Source organism: Manis javanica, chromosome 13 (genome assembly GCF_040802235.1).
Source record: "Manis javanica isolate MJ-LG chromosome 13, MJ_LKY, whole genome shotgun sequence".
Classification (NCBI taxonomy): Eukaryota; Metazoa; Chordata; class Mammalia; order Pholidota; family Manidae; genus Manis; species Manis javanica.
In genome coordinates, this window is record NC_133168.1 from 11,265,010 (window position 1) to 11,291,097 (window position 26,088).

At 35.2% G+C, this 26,088-nt stretch overlaps 1 protein-coding gene across 2 annotated transcripts in view; it reads right to left on the reverse strand.

Annotated features, from left to right (window-relative positions):
• Nucleotides 1-14,585: 14,585 nt before the first annotated feature.
• MANEA (mannosidase endo-alpha) overlaps nucleotides 14,586-26,088 on the reverse strand; it is a 39,572-nt gene continuing 28,069 nt past the window's right edge. For both annotated transcript variants that reach the window (XM_073220945.1, XM_037001103.2), the window contains exons 4-5: nucleotides 18,790-18,866; nucleotides 14,586-17,996 (exon numbers count right to left, since the gene is read on the reverse strand). In XM_073220945.1, coding sequence (XP_073077046.1) covers nucleotides 17,339-17,996; nucleotides 18,790-18,866 — 735 coding nt within the window. In that variant the 3' untranslated portion in view covers nucleotides 14,586-17,338. The remainder of the gene's footprint in view (nucleotides 17,997-18,789; nucleotides 18,867-26,088) is intronic.

Consider the following 26,088-nt stretch of genomic DNA (forward strand, 5'->3'; position numbering starts at 1 on the left):
AAGTCAGACAAAGAGAAATACTCTATGACTTCATTTATATGTAGAATCTAAAAAACCAAAACAAATGAACAAACAAAATAAAAACTGACTCGTAGGTATAAGAAACAAACCAGTGGTTGCCAGAGGGGAGGGTGGGTGGGAGTGGAGGGAGCTTTGATGATTGAAATAGGTAACATAGACGAAGGGGATTATGTGGTACACACTTTTAGTTACAAGTCATGGAGATGAAAAGTACAGCACAGGGAATATAGTCAATCATATTGTATAACAATATAGTAACAGATGATGACCATACTTACAGTAACTGTTTTGTAATGTGTATAGATGTTGACTCACTATGTTGAACAACTGAAACTAATATAATATTGCATAAGAACTATTCATCAATTTAAAAAAATGTGTTTGAATCCTGGTCTCCCTTATTTAATTATAGCAGTATGGAATTTTAAGTTTATTCGTGAATACCTATGTAAAATAAGACCATAAAAAAAGAATTTTATTTAATAAACAGGCATGAAAATATCTGCACTATTAATGACACTATGGTGTGATTTTATATAATTATCAGTGCTTTAGTTAACGTGAAATATGTCTGTATGAATCTTTGGCAGCAGGCATTGAGAAAAAAGATAAAATAAATACTGGGTTCTCAATGACTAGTCATTCCTGCATAAATGCAATATTTTATTTTTAAAATTTCCTCAAGTTTAAAAAGTTATGGAATGGAGCTTTTTTAGAACAGCTGGTTTATGTGGACTTTAATAATAATCAAAATAATTCACAGAAATTTAAACCAAAGATCTGTGTGTATGGTTTTATTTTTCAGTCGTCTCTACTGTCAAATCTATTCAATGTGGATCAATAATGCCCCCTTTAAAAGTATTCGGTCATAGCAGTAGATGCAGCATATTAAGAAAGAATGTGCCCTTATTATAAGCCAAAAAGGGCATGCTTACTGCGGTAACAAAATCAACATATTTAATTAAAATGCTTTTTTTCTTTTATGTGAAAAATATACTATGGTCATATAAATATAGCATGTATAATTTATCTATTAAACTTTAAAAATGAGTGGTTTATTTTATAAGAGGAATAGTAGGAAAAGTTTCAGAATCTGCAGCATATAGAAAAAATCTGCGTCAGTCAGTGTTAGAAGTTACTAGATTTTGTGAGCAAGTAAAAGAAATCTGAAATTCTCTCAAAACTCAACTCTTATGGGACTATTCATGCAGCCTCAAAAATATTTGCTACTTTTTCTCTTGGAAACTGACATACAAGTTTGTAAAAAAAATATCCTGCTACTATTCAGAAATAAGCCATTTGAAAAGCATTACACTAAAATTTGTTTGCTTTGCTTAACTAAGTTGCAAACATGGAGAACCCTCACTGACCCACAGAGCTATTTCAGCCACACTAGGGAAATACTTGATTCCATAAGAAATTGTTCATAATTATATGTGTTCAGCAATAACTGCTCTGCTCAAGGGTTAGCAGCCCACAAATAGTAAACCACTAGTCAGTAAATAAACAAAATAAAGTTAACCCTTGTTAATTGTTCTTCTTAAGCCACATTTCTACTTTATCCATTGTTTTTTGGTATAATATTCACTTTAATTAAACCAGAGTGAGATGGTTTCAGGCCTAAAATTTATACCCCTTTATAGACAATCCAATCCACGATGAAGTTCTTGAGTATTAATTTAATGAGTTCTCAGAACACCTGCCAAACATTTCAAAAATTATGTATCATGAAACCTATTTTCCTAATAAGAGCATTACTGTGGGATTTTTTAATTAAAGCATTGCTAATACAATCGTATGTTGATTTCAAATATATAACACAGTGGTTCTAATATTTCATAGTGTTCTCTAATAATTTGTATTTCTGTGGGGTCTGTTGTGAATATTGTTTCTTCATTTATGATTTTGTTTATGTGTGTACATTCTCCTTTTTGCTTTATAAGTCTGATTACAGGTTTATCTATTTTGTTTATTTTCTCAAAAAACCAGCTCCTGGTTTCAAATTTAATGATATCTTCAAATATAAATGATATCTGCTGGTAGGATTTTTGGTTGGACGTCCTTCTGTTTCAGTATATTAAATATATCATTGATTTTTTTTCTATTTTTTTATTCTTCTCAATTTTATTTATTTCTGCTCTCTTATTCATTATATTACTCCTTCTAACTTTGGGCCTCATCTGTTCTTCTTTTTTCTAGCTTCTTTAATTGTGAGTTTAGACTGTTTATTTGGGATTATTCTTGTTTTTTGAGGTAAGCCTGTGTTGCTATGTACTTTCCTCTTAGAACTGCCTTCACTGTATCCCATAGGTTTTGGGCTGTTGAGTTTAGTTTTCTTTTGTCTCCATGTATTGCTTGATTTCTATTTTAATTTGGTCATTGATCCACTGATTATTTAGAAGCATGTTGTTTAGCCTCCGTGTGTTTGTAGGTGTGGGTAAAATTGTAACATTTCCAGAATATCTTGTCTGGCTTTAGTACATCTGCATATCAATAGGCACTCACGGGTGGAGAGAAGTATGGATTTAGTGCATTTGCATCAGTTCTCAGGGGTGGAGAGAGGCATCTCCATATCAATGGGTAACTGGGCAATGGAGGGCTTATCTGTACCTGAGAGGTGAGGGGGAGGGCCGGTTTTGCTGTTGGAGCAGGAAAGAGAGAAGAGCCCAGACTGAAGTTTGTAAACAATAAATGAATTTTAAACTTTATTTCTCCCTTTGACTAATTTCAGTTTTTAGAAGTATTTTGCCCCAGGATTTCCTCTCCCCAGACAGTTTGCTTTTTTTTTCTTTGTCTAATTTATTCCTGGTTTCATACCATTGTGGTCTGATAGAATTTCAATCTTTTTGAATTTATTAAGGTTGTTTTTGTGTCTTAGTGTGTGATCTATTCAGGAAATACATTTCATGTACACTTGAGAAAAATAAATATCCTGCTGCTCGGGTGCAATGTTCTGTAGATATCTGTTAAGTCCTTCTGATCTAATGCACCTGTTTCCTTACTTATTTCCTGTCTGGTTGATCTGTCAATTGATGTTAGTGGTGCGTTAAAGTCTCCTAAAATTAATGTGTTGCAGTCTATTTCCCTCTTTAATTTTGTTAATATTTGTTTCTCACATTTAGGTGCTCCTCTATTGGGTGCATAGATATTTATAATGGTTATATCCTCTCGTTGGCCTGATCCCTTTATCATTATGTAGTGTCCTCTGTCTCCTGTTACTTTCTTTGTTTTTGAAATCTATTTTGTCTGATATAAGTACCTCTACTCCTGTTATTTTTTCCCCTATTATTTGCATGAAATATCTCTTTCCATCCCTTCACTTTTAGTCTGTGTATGTCTTTGGGTCTGAAATGAGTCTCTTGTAGGCAGCACATAGATGGGTCTTATTTTTTTACCCATTCTGCTACTCTGTGTTTTGATTGGTGTATTCAATCCATTTATATTTAAAGTAATTATTGATAGATATGTATTTATTGTCATTTTATTAATTGTTTTCTGGTTGTTTTAATTGCTTCTCTCTGTTCCTTTTTTTCCTCTCTTATACTTCTCCCTTGTTATATGAAGGATTTCTTTAGCGTTGTGATTGGATTTTTCTTTCTTTTTTGTGTATCTCTTGTAGGCTTTAGTTTTGTGGTTACCAAAGGTTCAAGGATAGCTTCCTTACTATATAACATTCTATCTTAAATTGCTGATTGCTCTATTTCAAAAACAATCTAAAGGTTTTTTTTTCTCCTTCATCCTCCACACTTTATGTGTTAGATATCATAATCTGCACTTTTTGTGTATCCCTTGAGTGATTTTGTGAGTACTTGATTTTACTTCTTTTGTTTTGGTTTTGTACATGCTTGGTAAATAATTGGTCTACTGCTTTTACTGTAGGTTTGTTTTCACTGGTCAAAGGTATTTAACCTTAGGAACTGTTTCATCTACAGCAGTACCTTTAACATATCTTGTTGGGCTGGCTTAGTTGTGGGGAATTCCTGTAACTTTAGTTTATCTGAAACTTGTTTAATCCTTGCTTCAAATTTAAATGATATCTGCCAGATAGAGGATTTTTGGTTGGAGATCCTTCTGTTTCAGTATATTAAATATATCATGCCACTCCCTTCTGGCCTGTAGTTTCTTCTGAGAAGCCCACTGACAACCTGATGGGATCTCATTTATCAGTTACCTTTTTTCTCTCTCACTTGCAACACTCTCTCATTATCCTTGATCTTTTCCATTTTAATTATAACATATCTTGTTGTCTTCCTGGGGTTCCGTTTGTCTTCCTGCCCTTTTGTTCAGGGCTCTCTGTGTTTTGATGACCTGAGTCTCTATTTCCTTCCTCAGATTAAAGAAGTTTTCAACAATTATTTCCTCAAAGAGACTTTCTATCCCTTTGTCTCCCTCTTTCCGTTTGGTACCCCTATTATGCAAATATTATTCTGTTTGAATTAGTCATCCAGCTCTCTTTTATTCTTTCATTTCTAGAGTTCCTTTTATCTCTGTTTATCAGCTTCATTGTTTTCATGTTCCCTAATTTCCATTTCATTTACAGCCTCTTCTACCTGTAATAATCTACTCTTAAATCCCTCCATTGTATGTTCCATTTCAGATACTGTATCCTTCAGCTCTGAATTGCTCTTTTTCAGGTCTTCTATCTTTTTGTTGATGTCCTCCCTGACACTGGGGATATTTTCCTTGAGCATGTTTATGACTTTTACTTTGAAATGTTTATCCAGAAGATTTGTGATTTCTGTTTCATTTAGCTGTCTTTATGGTGTCTTTTCTTGTAGTTTTGTTTGGAATGTATTCCTCTACCTCCTCATTTTGTCAGGATTTCTGTGTTTCTTCCTTTGCGTTAGATGGCTCTGCCGACTCCTGATCTGTGGACTAATAGCTTTATGAAGGAGGTGACTTGCAGCACCCAGAAGCTCAGGACTCTTTACTTTCCAGTGTGGGAGCCCCCGCTGTTGGTGTGCAGTGGGTAGGGCCATCTTTCTGTTTGGCTTGTAGTTGTCTGATTGCAGGTGAGCAGTTTGGTCCAGACAACCTTTGTGATCAGTGCAGAAGTCTCTTTTGGAGTTTCTGTGGATGCGGCCACCCCCTGCCTGGCCTTCAGCAATGACGGGACTGCAGGGTTAATGGGGTGGGTGGGCTGATGTGCAGCTCTGCCCAGGCCAGATGGGCAGCACCTGGCTTGGACACCCAAGGGGAGCAAGAAGCTCTTGAAGCTGGCTCCTGCAGGTACCTCCTCGATTGGACTAAAATGGAGCCAAGAAAGCTGGGAGGGTCTCCCTCTCTACCAGGCAGTTAAGTCTGACACTACTGTTGGGCCAAGTGGGTTATCTGCTGGCCATGTGCTCAGAGAAGAGCCTTGGGGCTATGTTGCCAGTGAGGGGAATGGAGTGTCTGGGGCTCCCAAGAGTTCCTGACCTGTTGGGCAAAGGGCAGGATGGGGAGGTATCTTCCACCTGCCCTTTCTCCTGAGAAGAGAGCTCTGTCCCACACTTGCCCCTCTGGCACCCCTCCTGCTGCTGGGAAGCCCTTCAAACTGCCTGCTTTGCTTTTATCTAAACAGGGCCAGTGGAGAATGCCTGTTTTCCACAAGCAGCTGGGATCTTAGCCTCCTTGTGTGTTCCACCTGTCTTTTTTGTCCAACCCTGCTAATCACCAGAACACCATGTAATGTGGGCTCATGCTCTCAGAGCAGATCTCCAGATCCAGGTGTTCAGTGATCCTTGGCTCTTACCCATACCCACTCCCTGCTCCATTTATCTTTCTCCTGCCTGTGGGCTGGGGTAGGGGAAGGGCTTGGGTCCATTGGTATCTTGGCTTTGCCACTTTACCCTTTTCTGTGAGGTCTTCTCTTCCTCCCCAAATGTAGGTAGTCTGTTCTGCATCATTCAGGTCATTTTTAGGTTTAATTGTATTTGCTATATTTTTGTGTTTTGGGGATGAGGTTTCACCTTGCCTTCCTACTCCACCATCTTTCTCTCCTCCCTTCCTTTGCTGTGGAATTTTGCTGATGAAGATTCAATCATCAGATGTTAACTTGGGCAACTTATTAATTGCCTTCTCCCTCAACTAGAAAACTGATGACAGTAATAGAATCTTTTTTATAATGCATGTAATGTACTTCAGACAGTTTTTGGCATATAGTAAGAACTCCAAGATTCAATAACGTATGTCCCTTATTTGCTCAGATATTGGTTTCTTGGGCTTTAAAACTTCAGAGCAACTCCTCTGTAAATGTTTCCTTGGCCCTTCAAAGAGTCAGACTTCTCCATATTTACCTCTATTTTGAGATTTGTAACACTGTACACCATTGTATTAATGAGGATTCTTTCAATTCCATGATATGAATCTAATGAAAATTAGCTTAATCAAAAATAAAGTTTTACTGGCTCATGGAATGGAGCCAAAAGTTAGATGTGGTTCAGGGTTGAATGTGAGTGTTCAAGTGTCATCATGGCTGTTTTCTCCTTTTGCTTGTTTCTCATACAGAAGCTTTCCATGTGGGACATGATCTATCTATGGAGGGCTCCAAAACTATATCATCAGGGCTCTGATAAGCCGCTTTCATATGCCTAAACCTGGGCATTCACTGTAGCCAAGGGTGTAGGTCCATTTGTCTATCAAGTGTCCAACAGAAAGGTCCAGGGATTAATAATCCCACCAGAACCACACAGAGTAGAGAGGAATGGTTCCTCAAATATCAATGACAGACTTTATCAGAAAGATTTGAGATGCACTGGGCAAGCACAAATTATAGAAAGATTGTGAAGAAATGTTTCTTTTGCTGCCAAACTGAAATGTTTGGGGATAGAGATAGTACATTGATTTTACTTCCTTATCACCTAAAAGTAAGCACACTATATATAATCATTAAATGTAACCTAAAATAAAATAGTGGTCAAAGAAGGCCTCACTGGAAAGATTATATCTGAGCAAAGACCTGAAGAAGATGAGGGACCACCATGGTATATTTGTCAAAACAAATAAATGTTGATTACTTAAGACTTTATTCAGATTTCAGTTGTTCCCCTCACGTCTTTTTGCTGTGCTGGGGATCCATTCCCAGATGCTATTTGCATTTAGTTGCCACGTCTCTTTATTCCCCTCTGGTCTAGGAGAGTTTCTCAGTCCTTCATTGTTTCATGACATTGACAGTTTTGTGCAGTACTGGTTAGGTATTTTGCAGAATGTGCTTCAATTTAGGTGTGTATGATGTTTTTTCTCGTGACTAGGCTGAGGTTATTGATTTTTGCAAAGAATACCTCAGAGGGAGCATGCTGTTTGAGGTAAGAAGAAAACAGATCCTGTTTGCTGATGGGAATTATTCATTAGAAAAAGAGAAATTAGATGAACTGGGAGGTGACCATCGTTAGAATAATGCCTTGGAGCAGACTGGAGGAAATAGGATTCTGAACCCAGAGGGAGAGATTGTCCTTAGATGACAGTAAGGACAGTTTCCTCATAGTTAAAAGAAGAACTGACAGTCTATGTGCACAGATAATGCATACAAAATTGAGAGTGGTGGTGGGAGCTTATGTACAGTTTTTTTTCATTGTGTATTAGTTTTCTATTGCTACGTAACAAATTTTCACAAATTTACCAGCTCAAAACAACATACATTTTATTATCTCACAGTTTCCAGAGTCAGATACCTGGCCTGGCTTTACTGGATCTCGGCTCAGGGGGTCACAGGCTTCTGATTCAGGGGTGCTGAGGACACATGTATAAGTAAGAGTCCTCTTCTTTGTTGTTGGTTGTTGAGGAAATCATTTCCTTGAAGCTGTAGACTCATGGCGGTTTGCTTCTCCAGGCCAGCCAGAGAGCATCTCTAATGTCTTCTCACTTCTGGACGTCTTTTAAAGGGCTCACCGGATTAGGTCAGCCCAGCGAGGATTATCTCCCTTTTGGTTAACGTAAAGTCAACTGATCAGGGAATCTCAATAGGGTGCGGCTCCTTAGGCATCACCTTCCATTGCTTCCACTTTCCTGGTGAAGTGAATGATATGAATCTAATGAAAATTAGCTTAATCAAAAATAAAGTTTCACTGGCTCATGGAACGGAGCCAAAGGATAGATTTGGTTCTATCTTTTGTTTTTTCTCGGGAGCAAGATCAGGAACTGTTTGGACAGAGAAGGTTTTAGAGGTTTGCAAGAATGGGAAAAGGCTGAAATATGAAGAATGTGTACCTTTTGACTCTAAACAATCTGTTCAAGACTTGTGTGGCTTCTCCAGCATGTGGCTGTCTAGGATAAGTGCTTATCTGACCCAGTCCTCCTACATTAGTCAATTACTAAGTATCCCAAATGGCATTTGTGGGACTTTGTTATAAATAAATAGTAAGCAAGAATTGATTGTAATGTCCCTAAGATGTACTGATTCATGAGAAATTGAGATAAATGGAGAAATAAGGTTAATATTCAACACATGGTTTTCTAAATCTTAATATTGAAGGAAAAACATGTCAATATTTACTTTTCAAAAATTTCTGGTGCATGTTGTGTTTTAATAGCTGTGTTAAATTTAGCAAAACATTTAGTGGAAAGAGCACAGAGATTATGCAAATAGCTCAGAAGCTATGACTAGCTCAAACATTATACTGTTAGACTATCTCAAACATTACTGACTGCTTTAAAATCTAATTGAAAAAAAGTTTGAAAAAAGTCTAATTGGGGCACTTCTAGAAGTTCTGCCAGTAATATGTTAAAGCAACACAATAGCCCTACTTTTAAGTAAGCAATGAAGCATTTTTTATTGTTTTGTTTTTTGTTACAGAAATTTCGTAAAACGGACCGTTAAAAATGTTCATTAAAAAAATACTATGAAATAGAACCTTATTTTTACTGTTCTGGTTAATAAAGATAAAAGGAAATCATATGCCAATACTACAGCCATCAAATTATGGAATGAACCTACAATCTTCCTGCAAGTAGCCCAAGAGGAACAAAGTAACAATTAGAAATGTTCATTCATAAATAGAAACCTCTGGGTAGCACATTGTTTTGTATATGCAAAGCTTTATATGAATCTTTCTTCTTCAGTTCAACAAGCACTTAATTCACACCTGCTGTGTGCCAGGCACTGAAAACATAATGGTGGAAAAATTTACTAATTAGGGCCAGGCTTTAAAGCTACAGGGAATGCTACAAGTCATTAAATCTGCTGTTAGGTCTGTGACTGTTCTGTTAAAAATTTTCTTATCTATTATTTTCTCTTTTCTACATACAATTTATATTCTAAAAAAAAGTGAAACCAATGGTAGTCCGTACCCTCAAGGTGCTCATAGAAGAGACATACACATGAAACTTATCTCAGAACAAAGTAGTAAGTGCTAGAATAGAAGCGTACTGAGGGCCGAACTTAGCTGAGTGTAAGGAAAGGTTTGGATGTAGGGAAATACTTGTAGATATTTTGACCCGTTAGTGGAATGACAGTTTGTTCAGATCCCTCTCTACGTAGCTGTGGGGCATTGGCAACTTCCATATGTCTCGTTTCCTTAACTACAGAACAAATAAAAGCTACCTCAGCATATTGCTTGAACATCGTTTGAAATAACAAGTACAACACAGCACAGTGTTTGATGCACAACAGTTACATGTTAGAAATGCTTATATCCTTTTCTATCCTACTCTCATCTTTTCAGGAGTAAATTAAATGGAAAAGACATCACCAAAAAAAAAAATCTTCAGGTGGTTATGAAATAACAAGTTATGTTCGACGATCCTTCCGAAGTCAACTATTATTGTAGCAGACTTTCTAAGAGGAAAGAACCAGAAGGTAAGACTGTCACTGCGGGACCAGGAGAGTGAGGGACGTCCTGCATCCTTTGTGAATTTAGAAGTTTGTGCTTTATTCTGGAGGCAAGTGGGACTCACTTTGAAAGGGTTTGAAGGAAGAGAATGACCTAGACTCTTGAGTCCAGAGATTGATTTGAATTAGCTAATGCTGTAGGCATATAAACTAGTTGAGAAGATATAAGCCAAGTGAAAATGATGCTCTCCTGGAGATGGTCAGACATAGTACAGATGGAGAATAGCATAAATATTTAGAAAGTCTCTAGGAAAAACAAAGCAGTACTGAATGTTCAATGGGATTCAGGGCGTTGAGAAAGTGTGATAAGGCAAAGAAAGACCCCAGGTTTCTTGGTTGTGGCATGAATGATAACATCATGAATTGAGATAGGGAAGAGAGAATAAGGGAAAATGAGGCATTCTACGACACTGAGGGAACTGGTGGTGACAGGTAAGGATAGGCTTAACTATATTTGAAATTGCCAAATTTGAAAGTAGGTAAAATATTTTATACTACCATCAGTAAAGTATGAGAGCTTTCGCAGTCAGTCTTTTTAATTTTAGTCATGTATATAAGTGTGTAGTAATACTACTTAGATTTTTTAAAATATCAATATGAAGAAATTGTTTTTTGTATATTGTTTTGGGTGTACTTGTACAGCTCTGTGAATTTTGGCAAATGTATAGTCAGATAGTCAGATATTCACGACCTCAATAAGGATACGAAATAGTTCCCTCACCCCAAGCAGCTGTCTTGTGATGCTCCTTTGTAATCGACCTCGTCACTTACACCATTGACACAAAAATAATTTTAGGACCAAATAGCAATCTGAACCATCATCCAGCCCAACCCCTTCATTTTCAAGAAATAGAAACTGGGAATATCAGTTATTAGTAAACATTTTGGTTTCTTTTGTTTTGTTAATGAATGGTGAGCTATAGTTAATATACTACCAATTCAGCAAATGTCAATCCTTTCTATGTAAAATTCTGATCTATATAGCTAATTTCACTTTCCTTTCTGGAACTAATGATATATTTTATTGATTCAGTCGCCTTTTATTTTGATTAATTCTTTATAAGAAAGGCCCTGTCATGGATATAGCTGATGAGACATAAGGAATAAAAAAATGTAAACTCCATCACCCAGAAACTAATACTTTATCAGTTAAAACTGTGTCTTGAAAGCAAGAAGCTAGTTTCACTCATGTGTATATACTCTTTACTGCTATACTCTATAGTGGAAATTAAATTAAATATTTAGTTAATTAATACTCAACATAAAATGGAAGAATTGCTTAAAGGCTACATGGGCCATCCACTGTTTGGGATGGACGGATAGATGGGTGGATAGATAAGAGGAGAAAGATACAGAGATATATAATGACTTTTAATAATTGTGCTTGGGCTTGACACTATAATCATATACTATAAAGACATTTATAAGAAAGAGGCTTATGAAATCTGGCATTGTCCTATTACAGGGAAGGTGCAAATACAGATATTGATCATTATAGTATCCTGCTTATGAGAACCCTCAGAAGAAATTCCTCCCTTAGTACTAAGGCAGCTATACTTGAGAATACATTTCCCAAATACTATGGATTTTGCACAATGTGTAGATGATTAAATGTCCTTTTTCATATTGCCTACTCAAAATCTTAGTTAACTTTGTGAGCACCAGCGTGGCAGTGCATTTACCATAATACTGTTTTCATTTAATGCTAGGTTCAGTGTAAGCGTATCTCTATTCTTGCTGTACTTTCAACTGAGACTGTGTTGGCTCATGTATTCTGCAGTCACTGTCCATCAGCGTAGTAAGATGCCACAGTCACTACTTGTCTTCTCTGTCGCTACACTGTCTTCCCCATGATCCCCACCACCACCATGTGCACCGATCATAATACCCGTCAATCCCCTTCTTCCTTCCTCCCAACCCACCCTCCCTCACCCATCCCCTTGGTAACTACTAGTCCCTTGGAGTCTGTGAGTCTGCTGCTGTTTTGTTCCTTCAGTTATACTTCGTTGTTTTACTCCACAAATGAGGGAAATCATTGGGTACTTGTCATTCTCTGCTTGGCTTATTTCACTGAGTATAATACCTCTAACTCACTTTTTTGGGGTGCTTTAATTTCTGACCTTGCATCAGATAAGACTAAGGAAAGCTATCACAGAATAGGAGCCCTCATGGATTCACTTTCACTGACTTGTCTATTATTGTTACATACTTGGAATTTACCCAGTAGCCATCACAGTAACTAGTCGCATGAATTCCCCTTGAGTGTTACAAAATGTTGAGGACATTTTTTATAATCCAGTTTTTACACATTCTTTATATCAAAGGTCATAAATTAGTGACCCATGAACTGGATCCAAGCAGCAAATATTTAAAAAAATTTTTTGCAATATTTGCCAACATGTTATTGGAAAAATTTATACACACACACATCAGGCATTCATCCTCACTGCTGCAACCTTTTCGCTCTTGCTGTAAAGGGTAACACCGATGGAGCTGATTAGCAACTATTCCTTTTAGGGGAGTGTTGTCCACATTCCCTCGAACTCTTACCTGACAGGTGTCTGTATGTTTTAACAGTTTTGACACTAGGTATAATGCTTATTTGATAAATTTATTTAAAACATATCAACAAAGTAAAGTTTATTTATCATAGGAAAGAAGGTACTTTTTTTTGGCAATAAAAGCCATATATAGCATCTTGTATTATTCAACTATTCAAAAGCTCAAATGTGTAGTCAGTCATGCTGGACTGTTTTGTGTACATTGTTTTGTTCAAAATCCATCATTATTTATATAGTGACTTTGTAATTACTTTGGCAGAAATATTTCAAATCCTTTTTGCAAAGAGTCATGAGTACACATAGTCTAATAAGAGGAAATATCTAAACTAAGAATGACTCAAGTAAAAAATGAAATAAAATAATGTGCATTAACAGAATGTTTTCTTTGGGGATTAAGTCTTTAGCTATAAATACATCATACTCATGAGGAAAAATAAAAAGAATTGGAGCTCAACTATTGCTCATTATTGTCACTGAATATATTTCTTAGATGATAACTAAAAAGTGAAGAGCATAATTTCTAAGAATGTACTTTAATATAACAACACAGCAAACTTTCAAGTAGGAATTTAGCAGTTTTGCAGTTGACTGTACATGAAGGAAGAAGTTAGACTGCTCCATTTTAATATTAATGGTTTACTAGTCTGCCACATGGCTAATATAAATTCAGATGGTTAAAAAACATATAGAATGGCAGTATTTAATAAATATAAATTTCGTATGTACAAACAGAAGTTATGGCATGCTACTCCTAGATGACTGTGTTCAAACATACATTTCTAAAATTTATTGTATTTATTGCAATAAAATTACTTCTAAAATGTTTGTTTTGCATTTGATTTTGCACTATCAGGGCACAGATCACATTACATTAGACACTATTATCAAATTAATGTTGTGGTATAGTGTTTTGATAATGGCATTTGTAAAATTGACTCAAAAATACTTTTATGTGTGGTTGTAATTTAAGGTATTTATTTTAAATATGATTGAGTAGCTAAAGATTGCTACTTTATTTTATGCTGTTTATAATGATCTTTGTTCAGATTTTTGACCTGCTTTTTTTCAACAAGTCAAAAACACAAAAGTATGATAAAACCACATACCATAAGTTGAATTGTATGTCGAATTATCTTACCATGGCACATTATTTTGTGTCATAAAACATTTATTTCAGTGAGGTAGCTTCTAAAAGACTTTTGAATTTTATGGTTAATTTTTATCAATTGAGAAACTTGAAATCAACATATGTTTTTAAATGAAGTTTAGGACATCCAATATAAAAAGTGCCACTATGTTTTGACTTTAGTAAATTTTAGATCTATGAGTATTTGCTTATTAGGTCTTAAATTATATTGCCTTTTGATATTATAAATTAAGAAGTAATTATCTAACAACAACAAAAGATAATCACATTGAAAAATTTTCCTCTCTTCATTCATAGTTGGAAGCATTACTGCTAAGTCCTTTGATTTGACTAAGGATGGATGAGTCTCTGTAAAGTAATTACACTGAATTGTCAAAGATAATGATCTAACATTAAGCATAAAATAACATTTAGACTGTATATTTGGCTATATAACAAAGTATAAAATTTACTTTGGAGTACATTTTTATAAAAAGGAATATCTGAGCCAAGGAACTCTTCTGCTTGTGGCTAAGCCAATTTTTCATTTTGATTGTAAATGTTTATAGAAAAACTGAAATTTTGTTGGTCATAAATGAAGTACTGCTTCTATTCTATGGGATGTGAGAGTATTCAACCTGAATTCAAAACTTAGATGGACTTTTAATGACTGTTTCTATAGGTACTATGGAGTTTAGAAGCAGTCGTCATACTTAAATAACCAATCAATTTGAAAAAGTTTATGGTTATGAACTTAGTAGGTTCTGTGATGGCTTGTTACTTTTGCTGTTTTAGGGGAAGATTTATTTCTTAAAGGTTGTCAGAGTTACTATATGAGTAGGGCCAAAGAATAAAAAAATAAGAAAACATCTCTTAAATTAACTTAAAAAAAACTTCATGTGGTTTGTGTATGACACAAATTCACAGCTTTAAAAATTATGTATAAGGATATCTACCTGTAAAGTGCTACGTATCTCAAATAGAGAAAATATAAGAGTGCCAACTGAATATTAGTTTTCATCTGTTAACCAGAAATTTAAAAACATTTTCATAAATAGAAAGGAATAGATTTTTGTAAGATACATTTCACATATGCTTTTAATAGAGGAAAGTTAATTACCCCATATAACAAAATAGTCATCTTTTAATTACAAACTTTTAAACAAACAAAAGTTAATATACAACTGAGATAAACATTAATAACAGCAGTTTTTGACATCAGTCCTTAAGGGAAATCATAAAAGATTTGGTTTCTATACAGTAAAAGCAATTAGGCTGATTAAATCATTAAAGAATTCATTATGATTCATGCATTGCATATATTACACTGCTTTTTAAGTTATTTCAGTTTATTGAATAGTTTTTAAAATTAAGAAATCAATTCTTTGCTCTTATGATCTAAATTGTTACAAGTCAGATGGTGAAGCAGCTATAATGAGTACCTGAGGAAGATTTTCAAAGTATTCCTCCCTAGGAGTAATAAAATCATTAGAGAGAATTCCTCCTAATGACTGTATTTTTTAAACAGAAGAAATATGATATTCATATAGTTATAAATTAGTAAACCATTATGAGATCAGATTCCAAACATTCTTACTTTGGCCAAAATAAGAATTAAATTTCTATCAAAGCAGGATTTCAATTTCAGGCAGAAATTCAGCATTTATGCCACAGGGAATGTTATTTGCTCAACTTTTCTCTCAGATACTTTCTCAGTGCAGCATTATGAAGGGTGGCAATGATATTACCACCCTAAGAAAAAATACAAATTCCTTTCATTAAAGACAGTAGTAACATTGCACACTGATTTGGACAGTTTTCTTTCCATAATTCAAAAAGCATTTACTGAAACTGGTTGAGTTCTATAATTACTAAGCTCTAATCAATGCATTAAGAAACAAAATTAAGAAACAGGCAACTGGTGATCTAATGCATAAGTTGCTCTTTCTGCAATGAAGACAGAATCTGTTTTTTATTTTACTTTGAAATTTGACTGACGACTGTTACTGGCTGAATGGGGTTGAGGATTCGCTGACCTTGTTTTTATACACTCTCCCTTAATCTCAGAACTAGTTCATAGTGTTTTTTTGTCATGTTGAGTTCAAACATATAAGCATGACAAAAATGGTACGTTATGAACAACTATTTAAGTATGACATATTTAACGTTTATCCCTAAGATAACAACACACAGTGGCTAAGTGGATATTAGAAAAAAACTCCACAGGATTTTTTCTGTGTGAGCATCCCTATGCATATGCTTGGTTATATCACAATAGTATTTTTTTCTTGTAATTTTCTCTAGAAAATAGGTTGTTACTATCATACTAATTTCCCATGGCCTAGTCATTCTCTAGAAATGGTGAATTCTTAAGTTATACTTAAGTTTAATATTAATGGTGCCTTCTTAAAAAAATTTGATATTTCACTTTAAAACCATTGCTTTAAAATAAATTTTATCATCTAATGGGATATTTTATGATAAATTCCACTGCTACTCTTGATGTATATTATTGTTACTATCTTATTGCTTCTCTTTAATAAATTAAATATCTAAGAAATACATGTGTAATATCATATATATTAAATTCTTTTACTATAGTTCTAGCTAGAAATATTAAATATAATAATAGAGTGCATTTTATTCTCTAGTTTTTAATGTAAAGAGATTTTTTTAGCATACAGGTGATTAATTTGTCACAGTATGAAAACATCACAAGTATTGAACCTGATAGTTACCATAAAATTATAATGATCGTAAATGGGGATATTATTATCTACAAAAACTTAAAAGTATTGTCTTTTAAGTGGAATATTATTTCCAGCATCAAGTGTTAATTTAATCAAAAGTCAAACTTCAGGAACAAATATAAGCTATAAAGGAATTTTCATTTCCATGTCCCTAAAATGCTAATTTATTAAAATTGCTGAAAATATTAAGACAATCCAATGACAGTACAAACTTTTAAAATATCTAACAGCTAGATTTAACACTAAATTTAAAAAACATGAACAAAAGAATGACAACTTAAAGATTGACAAATTATGCCAAAAATGACTATATTTTGGGCATTCTATCTTCACAATAGTTGTAAGACAACTATGTCTTGTGAAATTGAGAAGCAATAACTAACGTCTATTTAAGAACTTCAATAGTTTCAACATTGTAAAGCAAAAACATCAGACATGTAAAAACACCTATCATGCTATGGCAACCAAAAATTTGCAAGTGATGATACATAACACATTGTGCTACAGAAAACAGGCCTTCCTAACAATATGGTTTGCAGTAAGGCTTAAGCTATATGATTTTATTTTTCTGAAGAATTACTGTTGGAGAGTTTTCCAGAGTCTGAAAGGTAATACAATAAAGTTGATTAAATCGCTGAAAAAGGAATGAAACATGTACACTATCTTTTAGGTTTTTTACCTTCCACAGACATACCAAACAGGCACACAATCTTACTTCTATGAGCTCAGAAAATAAGTAGGACTTAACTGTGTGCTATTTATGTAGCACAAGCACTTACCTATTGTGAAATAAGAATTAAATTTCTATCAAAGCAGGATTTCAATTTCAGGCAGAAATTCAACATTTATGCCACAGGGAATGTTATTTGCTCAACTTTTCTCTCAGATACTTTCTCAGTGCAGCATTATGAAGGGTGGCAATGATATTACCACCTTAAGAAAAAGTACAAATTATTTTCATTAAAGACAGTAGGAACATTGCATACTGATTTGGACAGTTTTCTTTCCATAACTCAAAATGCATTTACTGAAACTGGCTGAATGCTATAATTATTAAACTCTAATTAATGCATTAAGAAACAGGCAACTGGTGATCTAATGCATAAGTTATTCTTTCCTTATTGTATTTTTCAGACCACTTGCGAGTTAGCTCTAGGTAAAGACTTGGTTTATGAGGCCGGTAGTCCAGGTACACTGTATTACTGGTTCTTTTGGGAACAGCTTTTTCAATCTGAGTTCCTTCATGCCACTCATTGAAAGAGGTGATAGAAATGACACTGGGGCGGGTTTGGAGGGCAGCGCTCAGCGCAGTTTCATAGTACTTCCCGTTGACGCGGTTCCGAGTGTTCTGGGCATTCCACGGACGGATGCTGGTATCTATGTATCCGGGGCCCACGCTTGGGATAAACATTAGGTTGAACTGATCACAGAAGAATTTGAGTGTAGCCCAATTCTCATATGATGAGCCGTAAGTAAAGCCATTTGTGGCAAAGTATGTGTAAATTCCATCAAAACCTCCTTGAAGGATATCATATCTGTGTTTGCTTTCTACTAGAAGAGCAATGAACAATCCATCGTAAGGAGAATTGCGAATGCTGTGAGACCCTGAGGTGGTTAACAGATTGGCCCATTTTTCAGGCTTTGTAATGTAGGAGTCATAGACATAAAACATAGGAAGAGCCCTGCCGTTCTTAGTCTTGTACCTGTAAAAGGCCGGATGATTTCCGTATCTGGAATACAAACATACGTAAAAGTGAAACGAATATTCACAACTCATTTGCTACAGACAATAATTGTTTCTGTATTGAAAATGAAGGTAATCTGTGCAGTTTAAGCACACTGTTCATCTTCTTTGGGCAATCAGTTATATAATTATTAAAAATGCAGCTTTCATTTTACACACTGAGAAATGAGATACTAGATACATTAAGACATTACCAAACAAGAATTTAATTATCTTATATTGAGGTTTACAAATGATGACTAATACCACAAAAAGCTCATTTCCTACATGAATATATAAATGTCCCACTGTTGCTGACATATTTCTTTGTAGAGTATGGTATCTGTCACAGACTCTTACCAGTAAAATCCTTGAACAAAATGAAACTGTATTAATAAATTCTCTCCTTGTAATCAGACTACATCTAAATGAAAACATTATTAGATGTGGGTCCACTGCTATCCAAGCAGTTCACATTTTATTATCTGAACTTTCTTTTAAGAAGACAAAGTTTTATATTCATAAGATTGCAGAATATCTATTTAAAATGTCAGTATGACACAAATCATAGCCTAATAAACATGTAAACCAGTAGAGTGAGTAATCTTTGTACAGAAAGTGAATTGCAAGGAACTTCAGCAGTATTCCTCAAAGTGACTGTAATGTTCTTTACAAAATTAGTTTAAATTAATTTTTTCAGGCCACAAGTCATTCAAGTTTTTCAAATATAATTAAAATGTACATATAACAGTAACTATCACTGGATCATAAAACAGTAATTATAAACAGAAGAAACTCACCTGTCTATAATATATTTGACATTTTTGTACATGTTTTGGTCATCTCGATTGCTATATGGTTCAATGTGAAAAGCAACCTAAAAAAAAAAAATTTGGTAACAGAAAAATTATCTATGATGTAAAAATAAAGTATATTCCACATTTTTAGTGTAGTGACCGATTCAATAACCTTAAGCTGGGTACTTATTAAACACAGAAATTACCAGAGAGTTTTAACAGTAACAGCATTTTCTAAGAGCTTTCTCTGTTGAATAATATGCTGGACATTTTATATTTTTCACCTTAATTAATTCTCATGATTTTATAAGGTAGTTATTACTATCTTCTAAATGAGGTAATCCAAGTTAAGATACCACTAATTTGTCTACCAGCCAAACACAGGCAACATGGGCTATCTGAATTTAGAGGTCAAATGTTTGACTACTGAGCAATACTTATTCCTATATGTTTATTCCATATAAAGAATGAATAGGGATATGTTCAGTTATTCTTTATTTAAAAAAAAGGCAAAATTTAGATTCTTTTTTCAGGTGTGATCATTAAGCTTACATTAAAATTTGAATGAAGTCAACAGCTTATGTCTTCAAATGACAAAGTATATTATTAAAATAGCATTTTACAAAATAGTATGTTTAATTTATACTATTATTCTAACTTAGAAGGAAATTACTGAAAAAAATAGTATCCACTGGTACTATAATGGACAATTATTTTTTAAATGCTTACTGATAATGGTTTATATATCTCTACCATAATAGTAGAAAGCAGTAATTAAAAAATATTTTTTTTAATACTGTGCACAGGAAATTCAGTTTAATTTTTTTTAAGCTAAGAAGGGTTAGTTACGTATAAGTTAAGGAAAAATATTATGGCTTATAAAACCATTCTGTATGTCACTTCTAACCAGTCCTGTAGATTGTCACTTAGGGGAAGTATCATCTGTACTATTTAAGATCTATAAAACAAATTATATGAGAATTTTCACTTTCCTTACTAATTTTACTGAGTTACCAGTAGCCATTAAAAATCTTTACAGCAATCTAATAAACTTACTGATACTATTTTATTTCAGGGTTTGGTCTCTGTGAAGCATGAATAGAATTAAGTGACTTCTATGCTACTGCAATACAAGCTGTTTTTGTTTTCAATTACTCAATTAAAGTGAAGTATATTTTACATTAATCAGTGCTACTAGTTTTCACAGAATTAATTTTAAGGTCAGCATTAAGTGAAAATATCATTTCTTACTCTTTGAAATGAGATTTCAGTAATTTTATACAAAGTTTTATCAGTAACAAAGTAAGATGAAATTCATTTCTGCAGTATATTGTTAGCGTTTCTAGGGCAGCTGGATTTTCCAGTAGCTGGTGTTTGCTCTTTAACTTCAAATGAAAGAAGACGGGCAAATGTAGACGTATTTGACAGACCCTTATATAATGTTACCTTGGGTGACTTTTCCTTTAGCTGCAACATTGTATTTTCTAAGTACGTTTTCTTTTTATGTATAAAGGACATCATATTTAAGCAATATTCTGTCAAAATGAATTTGCTTTTAATGCTGCAAACTATAAATAGCATCACACTTTGTAAAATGTCGATCACTATACTTACAGTAATTCAAAAGCCATTATTGGCAAATAACCAATATTTTAAATTTTCTCTCATGTTTCCAACTTCTTAATTGTAATAAAATTGCTTTGTATGTTTAAGTGGAAAAACCTATTAGACCAATACTAAATGACCTTTAAAAATGATAGAACATTATATATAAAATCAAATGTTTCCATTATTTTTATATTTAGGGAATGAGTCATATAAATGTTGCCTCATTTCATGCTTTCAGTATTGACCTTGCCAGTTTCTTCTCTATCCTGCAGCCAAAATGAACTAAAGTGAAAATCTGATGATCTAGAGAGTGATATTGGCAATCAATGGATTTGACATTCATACAAGAACAAAAGTACCTTTGTGGGTGTTTTGGAATCTATCACCTCACTCCAAGGAACCTGTGAGGGGTCTCAACAGTGCGGCCAGTAAGCAACAGACAAACCTCCTGGGGAACGAGAGAAGCCGGCCAAACTGCCTAGACCCCTCTTGCTACTACGGGACAAAAAGCATGTAAGGACAGACCTGGACATGCGCTCATGCATTTAGGAGAGAAGCTGCAGAAATCTACCATTCCCAAACAGATACTCCAGGCACACCATTGGAAAAATACAATAAAAATAAAAATATGAGTTTGATCACAGTGGAAGGCAGTTTAAGAGAAACTTTCCAGATACTACCACTCTGCCCAAGGAATGAGGGAGGCTGAGTTATCGGGTGGAGGTGACCTCTTTGGCAAGGAGAAGGAAAGCAGCGAGTGAGTGCTTAGCTATCTTGGCTAGACAGGACATGGCTAGAGAAATTCATTCTCTCCCCAGCCCATTGGAGTACTAAGGCTGGAGCTCCACAACTGGGTTGGGCATTGGGGAAAGTAATTGAGAAAGAGGTAAATTAGAATTTCAAACAGTATTAAAGGGATTGTACTCAGCAGGAAATCCATTCAGGAGCCACTGGAAATACTATATCTGGGATTACCCTACTGGGTCTGTGAGTACCCCCAAAGCTCCCAGTGCTGAACCCACACCTCCCCCTATTCTATGTCAGCATTTTGTGCAGGGTCCCAAGTACCACTGCCAGAGCAAACTTAGTCTGAGCCCAAGCTCAAAACCACAAACTTGAGCTATAGCACCACCTTCTGGAAAGCAAAAGAGTTCCAAGCCTGGTGCATTGTGAAAATAAACAAAATAGATAAACCCCTAGCCAGACTTATCAAGAAAAAAGAATGTACACACATAAACAGACTTAGAAATGAGAAAGGGAAAATCACTATGGACACCATGAAAATAAAAAAGGATTTATTAGAGAAAACTGTGAACAATTATATGCTAACAAGTTGGATAGCCTAGAAGAAATGGACAACTTTCTAGAAAAATACAACTTTCCCAGACTGACCCAGGAAGAAACAGAAAATCAGAACAGGCCAATCACTAGCAATTAAATTAAATTGGTGATAAAAAATTACCTAAGAACAAAACACCTGGACCAGATAGCTTCACTGCTGAATTTTATCAAATATTTAGAGAAGACCTAATACCCATCCTCCTTAAAGTTTTCCAAAAAGTAAGAAGAGAAAGGAATACTTCCAAGCTCATTCTATGAGGTCAGCATCACTCTAATATCAAAACCACATAAGAACACCACAAAATTACAGACCGATATCCCTGATGAACATAGATGCAAAAATACTCAACAAAATATTAGTGAACCAAATTCAAAAATATCATCCATCATGATCAAGTGGGACTTATTCCAGGGAGGAAAGGATGGTACAACACTTGAAAATCCATCAATATCATCTACCACATCAACAAAAAGAGGACAAATATCACATGAGCATCTCAATAGATGCTAAAAAAGCATTTGAAAAAATTCAATATCCATTCATGATAAAAACTCTCAACAAAATGGGTACAGATGGTAAGTATCCCAACATATTAAAGGCCATATATGACAAACCCACAGCCAACATTATACTTAACAGCAAAAAGTTGAAAGATTTTCCTCTAAGAGTGGGAGCAAGACAAGGATGCCCACTCTCCCCACTTTTATTCAACATAGTACTGGAGGTCCTGGCCATGGCAATGAGACAACACAAAGAAATAAAAGGCATCCAGATTGGTAAGGAAGAAGTTAAACTGTCACTCTTTGCAGATGACATGATTCTGTACATAAAAAACCCTAAAGAATCCACCAAAACCTACTAGAACTAATAACTGAATTCATAAAAGTTGCAGGATACAAAATTAATACACAGAACTTTGTTGCATTCCTGTATAGTAATAATAAATTAGCAGAAAGAGAAATCAGGAAAACAACTCCATTTAAAATTGCATCAAAAATGAGAGGATTAAAGATGGCATGTGAGAGGTGAGACAGAGGCTTTCTCCTAAAACTGCATATAATACAAAAATATAATTAATACAACTAATCCTCAGAGAGCAACAGGAAAGAGGACTGCACCAGACTGCATATACCTGGAGAAAACAGCAGACCTCAAAGAACAGGGTAACGTACCAAAGCTGTGGCCTGGTGGGACCCAAGCCCTTCCCCCACTCCATCTCACCGGTGGAAGAGAAATGGAGCCGGGAGGGAGTGGAGGCCTGGGACTGCTGAATACCCAACTCTGGAGCTCTGCTCTGGGAGCACAAACCTGCATTTCATGGTGCTTTCATGATACTTGTGTGATTACAGGGTTGGAAAGCTAATACAGGCAGAATTCCTGGAGATTCTAAGATTCTAGTTGCTTGTGGAAAGCAGGGATCCATATGCGGCTGCTCTGGGACCAAAGCTTATACCTCTGTGCTTGGCCCACTGGTTCAGGCAGTGGAGACAGGCATAGCAGCCGGAAAGCAGGAAACAGCTCTTTCCTCCCACCAGGAACCAACACCACTCCCCTGTGACCCCTGACACTGCTTCAGGGGCTGAGCAGCTCCAGAGAGTAGAGCTTCTGGACACTTGATGGTGCCATACACAAATTTTAAATGCCAAAGGAACCTGGTACAGAATAAAATTAATATAACCCCTGAGAAAGACGACATGGACCTCATGACTCTTCCTGAAAGGGAGTTCAAAATAAAAATCATCAACATGCTAATGGAGGTACAGAAAGATATTCAAGAACTCAAGAATGAATTGCGGTCAGAAATCCAATCATTGAAGAGCACAATGGAGGGTATTAAAAGCAGACTAGATATGGTGGAGGAGATGATAAATGAAATAAAAACTACAGAAGAGGAATACAAAGAAGCTGAGGCACAGAGAGAAAAAAGGATCTCTAAGAATTAAAGAATATTGAGAGAACTGTGTGACCAACCCAAATGGATCAATATTTGCATTATAGGGATAACAGAAGAAGAAGAGGGAGAGAAAGGGATAGAAAGTGTCTTTGAGGAGGTAGTTGCTGAAAACTTCCCCAATCTGGGGGAGGAGATAGTCTCTCAGGCCATGGAGATCTACAGATCTCCCAACACAAGGGACCCAAGGAAGACAACACAAAGACATATAGTAATTAAAATGGAAAAGATCAAGGATAAGGACAGACTGTTAAAAGCAGCCAGAGAGAGAAATAAGATCACATACAAAGGAAAGCCCATCAGGCTAACATCAGACTTCTCAGCAGAAACCTTACAGGTCAGAAGGGCGTGGCATGATGTATTTAATGCCATGAAGCAGAAGGGACTGGAACCAAGATAACTTTATCTGGCAAGATTATCATTTAAATTTGAAGGAGGGATTAAACAATTTCCAGATAAGCAAAAGCTGAGAGAATTTACCTCCCACAAATCATCCCTACACTCTATTTTGGAGGGACTGCTATAGATGGAAGTGTTCCTAAGGTTTAATAGCTGTCACCAAAGGTAATAACACCCAGTAAAGAAAGTAGAACAGCTAATTACTAAGCAAATGCAAAATTAAATTAATTATCCCCAAAGTCAATCAAGGGAGAGACAAAGAGTACAGAATATGATACCTAATATATAAAGAATGGAGGAGGAAGAAAAAGAAGGAGAAAAAGAAAAGAACCCTTAGATTGTGTTTGTAATAGTATATTAAGTGAGTTAAGTTAGACTCTGAGATACTAAGGAAGTTAACCTTGAACCTTTGGTAACCACGAACCTGAAGTCTACAATGGCAATAAGTACATACCTATTGATAATCACCCTAAATGTAAATGGACTGAATGCACCAATCAAAAGACATAGAGTCACTAAATGGATAAAAAAACAAGACCCATCTATATGCTGCCTACAAGAGACTCACTTTAAACCCAAAGACATACACAGACTAAAAGTGAAGGGATGGAAAAATATATTTCATGTAACTAGTAGAGAGAAAAAAGCAGGAGTTGCAGTACTTGTATCAGAAAAAAAAAGACTTCAAAACAAAGAAAGTCAAAAGAGACAAAGAAAGACATTATATAATGATAAAGGGGTCAATCCAACAAGAAGATATAACCATTATAAATATCTATGCTCCCAATACAGGGGCACCTACATATGTGAAACAAATACTACCTGAATTAAAGTGGAAATAGAATGCAATGCATTCATTCTAGGACACTTCAACAGTCCACTCACTCTGAAGGACAGATCAACCAGACAGAAAATAAGTAAGGACACAGAGGCTCTGAACAACACATTAGAACAGATGGAACTAACAGACATCTACAGAAGTCTACAACCAAAAGCAGCAGAATACACATTCTTTGCAAGTGCATATGGGACATTTTCAAGAATAGGTCATAGACTAGGCCACAAAAGAAGCCTCAGTAAATTCAAAAAGATTGAAATTGTACCAACCAGTTTCTCAGACCACAAACGTTTGAAACTAGAAATAAATTATGCAAAGAAAATGAAAAATCCCACAAACACATGAAGGCTTCACAACACGCTCCTAAATAACCAATGGATCAATGACCAAATAAAAACAGAGATCAAGCAATATATGGAGACAAATGACAACAATAATTCAACACCGCAAAATCTGTGGGACGCACCCAAGGCCATGCTAAGAGGAAAGTATGTTGTAACACAGGCCTACCTCAGGAAAGAAGAACAATCCCATATTAAGCAGTCTAAACTCACAGTTAATTAAACTAGAAAAAGAAGAACAAATGAGGCCCAAAGTCAGTAGAAGCAGGGACATAATAAAGATTACAGCATAAATAAATAAAATTGAGAAGAATAAAACAATAGAAAAAATCAATGAAAGCAAGAACTGGTTCTTTGAGAAAATAAACAAAATAAATAAATCCCTAGTCAGACTTATCAAGAAAAAAAGTCAGTCTACTCAAATAAACAGAATCAGAAATGAGAAAGGACAAATCACCATGGACACCACAGAAATACAAAGAATTATGAGAGAATACTATGAAAAATTATATGCTAACAAACTGGATAACCTAGAAGAAATGGACAACTTCCTAGAAAAATACAACCTTCTGAGGCTGACCAAGGAAGAAACAGGAAATCTGAACAGACCAATTACCAGCAACGAAATTGAACTGGTAATCAAAAAACTACCTAAGAACAAAATTCCTGGACCAGATGGCTTCACCGCTGAATTTTATCAAACATTTAGTGAAGACCTAATACCCATCCTCCTTAAAGTTTTCCAAAGAGTAGAAGAAGAGAGAATACTTCCAGACTCATTCTATGAGGCCAGCATCACTCTAATACCAAAGCCAGGCAAAGG